The sequence below is a fragment of the Eleutherodactylus coqui genome, chromosome 10 (assembly GCF_035609145.1).
Source record: "Eleutherodactylus coqui strain aEleCoq1 chromosome 10, aEleCoq1.hap1, whole genome shotgun sequence".
Lineage (NCBI taxonomy): Eukaryota > Metazoa > Chordata > Amphibia > Anura > Eleutherodactylidae > Eleutherodactylus > Eleutherodactylus coqui.
The window spans coordinates 19684121-19693654 of record NC_089846.1 but is presented as its reverse complement, the minus strand read 5'-3'; the positions used below and the strand labels follow the sequence as shown (position 1 = coordinate 19693654).

At 47.2% G+C, this 9534-nt stretch overlaps 1 protein-coding gene across 1 annotated transcript; it reads right to left on the bottom strand.

Moving 5' to 3' along the window:
- Positions 1-287: 287 nt before the first annotated feature.
- SWI5 (SWI5 homologous recombination repair protein) lies at positions 288-8585 on the bottom strand. The gene is made up of 5 exons (XM_066580483.1): positions 8395-8585; positions 7339-7387; positions 6034-6155; positions 4212-4306; positions 288-1814 (listed from the first exon to the last, which is right to left on the bottom strand). The coding sequence occupies exons 1-5, from the start codon at positions 8517-8519 to the stop codon at positions 1750-1752; spliced, it is 456 nt and encodes a 151-aa protein (XP_066436580.1). The 5' UTR covers positions 8520-8585; the 3' UTR covers positions 288-1749.
- Between the last annotated feature and the right edge of the window lie 949 nt (positions 8586-9534).

Sequence of the window (9534 nt, the reverse complement as noted above, 5' to 3'; positions counted from 1 at the left end):
CCAAGTCGAATGATAACTGGGCTGCTCAGCTAAAATGCTGCATTGGAAAAATATGGCGAGACGACTCTCTGCCCGAGATCCCTGGAAGTAGAAATTGAAAGTGACGGAGAAGATTTTGGGTCTCCGACGTCTCCAATAATCCTTAGCACTGTCCATAACCATGATCCGCTCCCAGCGGCTGAAGAGAGGAAGAACACGTCCAACCGAATTTCTTATTACTGCAGATGTATTATCTCGTTTTAATCAATCAGCCGACACTAATGATTTATATATATTGTATTTTAATTATTCAAATATATACAATAACAACTGATTAATCATACGGCCCGCCTCCAGATAAGATGTGCCAACCAGCAGCATCTATCCTATAGGTTCAAACACGGACAACCAACTAGATCAAACAAGAAAAACAAGGTATACATGCTTACTCAGCAAGATTTAGACCTGCCGTCCAAATAGTCGCTCTCGGCAGAGAGAAGATAAGCAACAGCGTTTCATGTAAACAGGGTCATCAACCGGGTGACTAGCAAGAATTCGTTCAGTAGTCGCTTTGTTTTAGGTCACCTAAAAATAGTCACTGGTTGATTATTGTCCGGTGTAAACAGGCAACTGTGGCCTTTCAAACAACTAGCCAACAACTTTGCAGGGAGGTAAGCGCCTGTTCTCCGTGCGTCTACCACCAGCATTGATTGGCTTCTGCCTTTGTGGAACATTATTCCCCGCACTTAAAGGGAATCCATCACATTTTTACAATGCAGTCCATGATAAACCTTTAACAGTGTTGATTACATTGTAAAGACTTGATGATGGATTCCCTCTAACGCTCATTGGTTCCCAAAAGCACAAATAAATGCGAGTGATCCTCAGTAGAACAGTCCCTGCTCGTCTTAAAAAAACACTACATGCTGCGGCCTCCGAAGATACGCTCACTGTTGCGGTCTCCCGATGTAAACGCTCCCAACAATTCGATCCGCGATTGCAAAACCGAACCAATGCACAACAATCGCTCTGTAAACGTACACAACAAACATTCATTCGCTTCATCGACTATGCAGGTGGTGGCTGTCCCATGGAAAGCCACTTTTCAGGCTAGCTCATACTGGTGTATACGTATTTCAGGAATATGCAGCGTATTCGCAGACTGAAAATCGCTTGGTCGCTACGTATTTCGGCCCTCCTGCCTTTTTTATGCTTGCAGAGTATTACGCAGAAGGGCCCATTGTTGTGATGCGCAAATATGCAGAGAATACACGAGTTTCCTGCGTATTCAATGCGTATTTGTACGGAACCATTCGCTTCTATGGCCTATTTTGGTGCGTAATACGGACCAATAATAGGACATACTGCGAAATACACACATGTGAATTAACCCATTGAAATCAGTGTGTTCTATTCACTGCATATTACATGGCGTAATGAGTCCGTGCAGCGACGGGTGGCATACGTCCCTCCCATAATGATACACTGAGGCTCGCAAATTTTTGTACATGACACTTCACCTTCTGAACAATTAAACACAAATTGGAGAGTCAAAATCTGTTAGAACTGAAAGGTGAGCGTTACATAACCACTGCAATTCTCTTCAATGTAATACGGGCGCCTCCATTCTTGGCGGAGGGCAAACTGTTCATATGGTGAAAGGTATAACAACCTTTGGCAACAGATGCAAGTATGTAGAGTCCTCGTCTAGGAGCCTCTGTACAGACGATCCGCGGTCACTGGGGTAAAGAGGAAATCCATCATCTGTTCTCAGTCGTCCAAGTCCAGGCCAAACTCTGCATAGAGGTCTTTGGTGGTGACTCCTCGAAGAACAGCTGATGACGAAACATCACAACAAGCGGCATTAGTCACAGGTCAACGACTCCTAATAGCGATGGCTTCTGACCCAGTCGCCTCATCTTCAGATGTTATTACAATGCAGATGACAGGGTTATTACTGTCCGAAACACAAAATGTGCCATATAGAAAAGGACGTCACATATTAAAGGGGTTTTACCAGAATTACAGGTTATCCCCTATCCACAGGATAGCGGATAACTTGCCGAGACCCCCCACTGATGCTGAGAATGGGGGTCCAGCGTCCCACTCTCTCGTCACTGCAGGAACACTTCTCCCACTCCATAGTGTCACATCAATGGAAGGATGGCTGCGCATGCGCTGCCGACGCCCCAGTCATATCACTGGCGGTGCACAAATTGTACAGCGCATGCGCGCTGGCCGCCACTTCCACACGCATCCGCAGACCAGGAAATAGAAGACCACGACAGGTACGCACTGTCCTCGGCTGCGGGGAGGGTCGGATTCCACTGTGGGCTCCCATATGCGGAATCCGATCTGTCCGTGGACATTGGGTCTTACGTTATCCCCTCTCTTGTGGATATAACGTAAGGATCATGACATCACGCTGGGCCGTGAATTAGAGAAAACAAGGAGAATGCCCCAAGATCTCAGCAGTGTGAGACCAAACCCAAGAGAGGTTTTGATGGATGAGAGATCAGGCTGTCAATGGACAAGAACTGAAAGAGACTCTCCAGTCCCAAAGACAAAGTTTGTCCCAGGAGTGAAGAGGAAGTAATATTACCTGCTGCTTTCGCTTCATACTGTCGTTTCCCCTGATTTGACAGATCTTGAGCTCTTCTTCAGTCTTCCAAGGTGGCTACACGGCTCCTTTCATTACTCTGTGCACATGGTGGCATGTCATGATTGCTCTGACTGGCCAGTGCTGCCCGTATGAGCAGCGTGGAGTGCCACAGACTAGAGGCACCAGCAATATACGATGTGCATCAGGTAGTCAGAGAAGTGGTGTGACCATCTTGGAAGACTGGGGGACTACAGCATAAGTTGAGAGCGGAAGGTAATATTACTGACCGGTTTTGACAGCTTTAGAATGTATAGAGACAAGCAGCCACTATGGACAAGAGAAATCGTAACACCCAGTAGTCAATTTATCCATACATTTCCAGGGGGAATAACAGGAGGAACAGCACCATGCTGAGAAAAAGCATCCCCAAATTGTTTCCTTTACTATAACCAACATGTCAAGAAAGATAGCAGGGTCTCTTCAATGGTCTAATCTGTGAAGACCCGACTCCTGGAACCCTGGGACTGTCTGTTCACACAGCGGATTTCTGCCACAGAATCCACACCAAATTCCAAGCCAAATCCGCGTCCCATTACATTCAATGGGAATCTGAAGAGTATAAGAAGTACTGATGTCACCTGACGTGGATTTTAAGCCTGTTTCTGTGCCGAGTCTGTCAGGTGTTGTGAAATCCGCATGGGGATTCATCCATTGAGAAGGGCTAAATCCACATGAGGATCAGCGGCTAAATACTGTGTTTCCCCGAAAATAAGACAGTGTCTTATATTATTTTTTGTTCAAAAAGGTTTAACTTTTTTACATGTATAGCTGCCTGGACACTATTTAAATTGACTTTTTTCATTAACTGTTAACAGGGCTTAATTTTGGAGTAGGGCTTATATTTCAAGAATCCTCAAAAAGCCTGAAAAATCATATTGCATCCTCAAAAATTCTGGAAAATCATGCTAGGTCTTATTTTCAGGGAAACAGGGTACATGCACAGCTGCGGCAAAAATCCACAGTTCAGCTACGATTTCCTGTTTTTAGAGGCAGAAGCCACATCAGATTCCGCTGTGTGAACATGCGTATGAAAGCCCCCTTGGAATAATCCACAAAACACAGCAGAATATTCTGCACGACAATCCACACGTCTAACACGCATTTGAAAGTGATAAATTCTGCTGCAAACCCCCGGCAGAATCCGCATATCAGACAGTGGAATTTGTGCACATTTCCATGGCGGAACATTCCAATATATGTAAAAGCGCCACAATGGTCCTTCACACAAAACGGAATTTTGTGTGGATTTTGCCTCGGCTCTGCAGTAGACGTCACCCCTTTAATTTAAAGGGTTAAATCTGCTGTGGATCCGTATCAAAATTTACAGCGCAAATTATGCTGCGGATTGCGGTGCACCAAATTCCGCCATATGTGAGCACACCTAAAAGAGGCCGTGGAGCTCTTCAGAGCACTTCTTCTCCAGTTGTCTTCATCTAAGACATGCAAACTTGGCCCATTGAATGCAGCCATCAAATACAGAGACGCTCTATCACTGCGGTGAATGGCTGATTAGGGGGCGACAGGGGGCCCACTAATGTAAGTAGAGTGTCATGTCCGGGGGAATCCTTACCTAGCCGGCCTAGTAGCATCTGTCCTGTATCCTTCAGCTCGTTGTATTCATGAAGAAGGGAGATGTGCTTGTCCAATTCTTCTACACAGTAACCTCTGGAGAAAAGAATATAAGAGACGGCTTCATAAATCATAACGCCACCACTGATCTATCATACCATACGATGCAACATGGCGCTCGCGTCCCGCTGTCCAGGCCCTACACCTGCGGTGATCACCAGCGGAGACCCTCATACAGCATCCGGTGGAGGCAGAAGCTGTGACAGGTATATGGCACAGGGCTAATGGGGTCGTACTACCTCTATATACAGTGGATAGCTAAAGTCTACACACCCCTGTAATATGAAAATTTTCTGCATATGTTGTATTTACACAAGCCCGTTGACTTCAATGGGCTCTTATGGTCTGCAAATGCGCACAAAATAGGTCACATTATGTGAAAAAACACCGTCATGTGAATGAGCATTGAACTGCAACACCAAGAAGGACAAACTGTAAGGTTATGCAAATCGAGGAAGCTGAAGGGGTCACTAAGATATGCAAGTACGCTAAATTTTAAGCACTTCGCTCCAATTCGTGGCATAGTAACATAGTATGTGAGGCCGAATGAAGACAATGTCCATCTAGTCCAGCCTGTCTAGCCTCCTGTGTTGTTGATCCAGAGGAAGGAAAAAAAAAAACAAGAGCAGAAGCAAATTAGCCCTTTTGGGGGAAAATTCCTTCCCGACTCCCTAATGGCAATCAGACTAATCCCTGGATCAACCCCTAATATTTCCTACTAGGGAGGGGAGGGGCTTCATTGGTTAAAAGTGGGCTTTTTCAGATACACGAAACCTAAAAAAATTGATTCAAGTCTTATGATTGAACAGGACGCCTCGCACAGACGTATTAGATATCAGCAGACGTCCTGCGACAGGCGCTCCACTGACCAACACATCATCGCTTCCAGAGGCCATCGTGGCGCAGAGCAAGATGGCAGTAGAGGCTGGAATGGAGGTCTGTCCTCTTCAGTGAGGAGTCCCGCTTTTGCCTCGGACACAGTGATAGCCGGAGATTGGTCTGGAGACCACATGGGTAGCACCATGAAGAGGCCTTCATGAGGGAACATCACATTGGTCCTACTCCCAGGATTAGGGTCTGGGGTAGCATAATGTACGGTGGCCGGACCCCTCGAGTCTTCATTCCAGATACGCTAACAGCTCAGTGTTATATTGATTGGGTCGTATAACCAGCAGTACGGCCATTTCTCCAAAGGAGCCGTTTTTCAACACGACAACATCAGGCCGCATGTCGCTCATGCAACTGTGAGTAGCCTGCATAGCCTAAACCTACTATAATGGCCGGCGTGGTATCCGGACTTGTCTGCCATCGAGCACATCTGGGATGTCAATGGTCGGCAACTGTAAAGGGAGCTGCCTGAGAGCATATTGATGATCTGTGAGCCCAAGTGCATTCAGTGTGGCAGAAGGTTCCTCAGACAACCATTAATAACCTCATTCATAAAATAAAAAAAGGTTTGGTCTGGTGTCGCCAGTAGAGCAAAGTGTGATTGTCCTCAGTAAGCAAAAACCAAGTAATCTCGTAGATATGATACCTTTTAATGACTAACAAAAATACATGATGTTACGGCGAGCTTTCAAACCTCTCAGGGTTCTTCTTCCGGTATAATGGGATATATCTCAAGAGGTTTAGAAGATGTTTGAGCTCCACTCATGTACGGTACATTCTGCCTCTTCAGATCTAATCCATTTAAGCCTGAAGAAGAACCCCGAGAGGTTTGAAAGCTCGCATTAACATCATGTATTTTTGTCTTCCATACTTACTCGGCTTCCAGTTGCTCAATCTCGTTGTTCAATGAGACTTCCTTGTCTTTCAGATCCAGGATCTCTCTTTGCAGGCTGCCGTCATGAGCGGCAGATGATTCACCAACGCTCGGAGACTGGACCTGTAGATACATCAGCGTGTAAGAGCTGTGGTTACATGTATCATACATGTCGCTTTCTATCTATTAGCCCTCTGTATGTTCAACTCGAGGAAACAGGTTATTTCAATACAGGAGAAATGAGCAGCTGTCAAACAACAGGGCGCCGCTTATCTCCTAAAGACGAACTCATTCTGCAAAAGCTTGAAAGCCAACCTTTCCCATGATGGGAGATAAAGGGGAATTATCAGCCAGTCTCCAAAAACATTAGCTGGAAGGCTGATCCCCGTGGCGGATCTCATCTCTCTCAGGCTTACTTTACATGAAAACTCTTCCACGGAGTCACTAAATCACCTGACAGGGAAAGTGAAAATGTATATATACTGGATATGGAGATTCTGGTCTCAGATCTCGTGCGCTTAACCCTTTCCAATCCAATTTGTATCCTGGTTTTCCTAGGGAGCTTACTTTTTTCTGCCGTTATACAACGGCGCTATCTGCTGGCTAAAGCCAGTACTGCATGAGGGGACACATTGGATAGGCTCCAACAGCAGAGACGCTGGCAATATACAGTAAGAGAACCCCGACGGATGTCTTCTAACATGGGAACTGTACAGCCTTAAATGATAATGTCTTCAGACGTCAGACAGTGGATTGGAAAGGGTTAACCTTACTGACTGGGACAAGGTCAGAAAAAATAAGATAAGTGTACCTGCTTTTCTTCTTCTCTTTCTGTACAGCGGATGGACCGCCTGGCTCGCCGTCAGACCTGTGCAGTACAGGGGGGGTTAAATCTCCCGTTTCTCCCACCCCGTCGCTAGGCAATGATGCAGAATCGGTGACCTCTCCACAATGTCATTGCAGAAGGGCCGCGGGTCGGACGGCTTCCATGGACTTCAATGCAGGTGGTCCTTGAGTCACCCGCACAGAAATAGAGCACCCTGCGACTGATTCTCCATGAGCGGAATTGACTTCCGCTCGTGGAGAGAAAAAAGCGTTCTGCCATAGCATGCTATGGGCAGTATTGGCTGCGGAATCCAGAGGCGGGCGCCCACTCCAGATTCAGCAATGCCACTCCACCCGTGTGCAGGCAGCCATAATTCATACCCCAAGTAGGAACATTTCTGGTTACCTCTTTGGTTTAAAATATATCTACTGCAACAGAAAGCGGCGGCCATCATAGCGGTGCGCGAATCATCATACTTACCGGGGACTTAAACCCGCTGTTGCATCTTCCTCTAATTCCCAGGGGGGTTCTAGGAAGAAGAGAGCAGAACAGATGACATCATCAAAAATAGTGACCCCCCCCCAACTAAATGGAACGGTTGTGCGATGGCTGCAGTGCCGGAATTACCGCCAATAACACGCTATGGAAAATAGATTTTTCCGCCCACGAGCGGAAATCAATTGCGAATTTCCGCTGGCAGTGGAAACGTTGCAGCATATTCTATTTTGAGCCGGATTTCGTGCGGACGGCTTCCATCGAAGTCAATGGAAGCCGTCCGACCCGCGGCCCGTCCGCAATCATCATTGTAGAGAGCCCGCGGGATCCGCGTCATAATATGTACTGCGTGTGTGCGCCGGCTCGCACATCCGCATACAGGATGAAGACTGCGGATAGGTGCGCGGGGGTAACCAGCCGGCACAGGGGCAGATTCTGCTTCCAGGCGGCGCCAACTGTCAGCGCCGGGATTGGAGCGGAAGCCACTGCTCCGACTCCCTGTAGTGGCCGATGCTGGTAATTGCAACTTCCATAACATTGATGCCCCTGTAGGGGACTTGGTCTGCGATGCTATGATTGGTCAGATAACACACTGCACTACTTCTGTACTGCAGTGCATTATCACATATAGTAATCACAGACCATGGCAGACCCGGACGGCATTGACTGGCATCCGGTTACCCTAGCGGACAATCAGCCCTCCGCAGTTATGTGGCGAAGGGCCGATGACCTCACAGATGGAGCGCCCACTCGTTCATGCCATGATGAGTATGTAAGGGGTTAACAGCTGGGATCAGAGTCTCCCTGATCCCCACTGTTGCAGCAGGAGTCCAGCAGTCAGCCGGCTCCCTCCCGATATGTAAGTCATGGGGTGTGAAGGGATTCAGGCACCTGTGGAGGAGGGCGGCCTTTTCTAGAAGCTTCCACCTCTGTAGACCTGGGGCAGTTAGGAAGCCAGTGGTTTGTGCTTCAGAGCTGCGCTCCATCTCTCAGGAGCCCCTGTGGAAAGTGGAGCACAGAGTACATAGGGAAGCTGTATACCTGCGGAGGGCGCTCCTGGGTCTGGGGGTCAGGGAGGAGGATGGACACTGTGCACCTACACAGCCGACCGCCAGGGGAACCCCTGCGCCGCTGGGGGACTCCACTGTGCCGCCGCCACCGAGCATCCCAAGTCACATGGTCACAGAGCCGGGCACTTGTAAGGCGTTGAAAGGTTCTGTCAGCTGACAGGTCACATGGTCACAGTCACATGACTAAGCTGCCTACGTTCTCAGTCTAAAAGACTCTAGGACACGCCCCCTGCCACATAACGCGTGTCGTCACTACCAGCCTGAGTCCTATTTATTTGCCACCGCTAGAGGGAGCTAACTGCACGTCAATTTCTATAAGTCTCAATGAGCGCTCCCCCTGGTGGAGGCTGCAGACAGAAGCTTAGCATGGATTTCTATGATGCCATGCTGTCAATAGATGAGAACTGGGCATTAACCCCTGAAGAATGCGGCCCTTTTTTAATCCATTTTCGGTTTTTCCTCCTCACTTTTGAAAAATTGCAACTTTTTATTCTATTTACATAACGGCTCGTTTTTTGCGGGACGAGTTGTGTTTTTTTAATGGTAACATTTAACCCTTTCCAATCCACTGTCTGACGTCTGAAGACATTCTGATTGAAGGCTGTACAGCTTCTGATGTCGGAAGACGTCTGGCAGGGTATTCTTACTGTAGATTACAGGTCGCTCTGTTGTCAGGGGCCTCTCCAGCGTGTCCCATACCGCAGTACTGGCTCTAGCCAATGGATGGCGCCATTGTATAATGACAGAAGGAGGAAGCCCCCTAGAGAACCCTAAATCCAAAATTGGATTGCAAAGGGTTAATATACCGCATAATTTACTGGAAAACTTTAAAAAATTTCCTCGTGGAGTGAAATTTAAAAAAGTAAATTCCGCCATTTTTGGAGGGTCTTGTTTCTATGGTGTACAGATTGTGGCAAAAATGACATAATATCTTTATTCTGTGGGTCGGTACGATTACGCCGCTACCAAACTTGTATACTTTTATTTTTCCATTGATCTGGTTGTGTGAAGGCTCATTTTTTGTGGGACGTCCTGTAGTTTCTATTTTGGGATTTGAGTGATTTTTTTTTTTAGCGCTTTTTATTGCATTTTTTTCTTGGAGATGGCGTGA

Bases quoted from the DNA above. Each gene is read 5' to 3' on its own strand.
- SWI5 (XM_066580483.1), bottom strand. From the start codon at position 8,519: ATGCTCGGTGGCGGCGGCACAGTGGAGTCCCCCAGCGGCGCAGGGGTT. The intron at 6,156-7,338 runs GTAAGTATGATG...ATGTATCTACAG, and splicing joins ACAGCGGGTTTAAGTCCCCG to GTCCAGTCTCCGAGCGTTGG. The intron at 1,815-4,211 runs GTAAGGATTCCC...TTTCGTCATCAG, and splicing joins GATGCTACTAGGCCGGCTAG to CTGTTCTTCGAGGAGTCACC.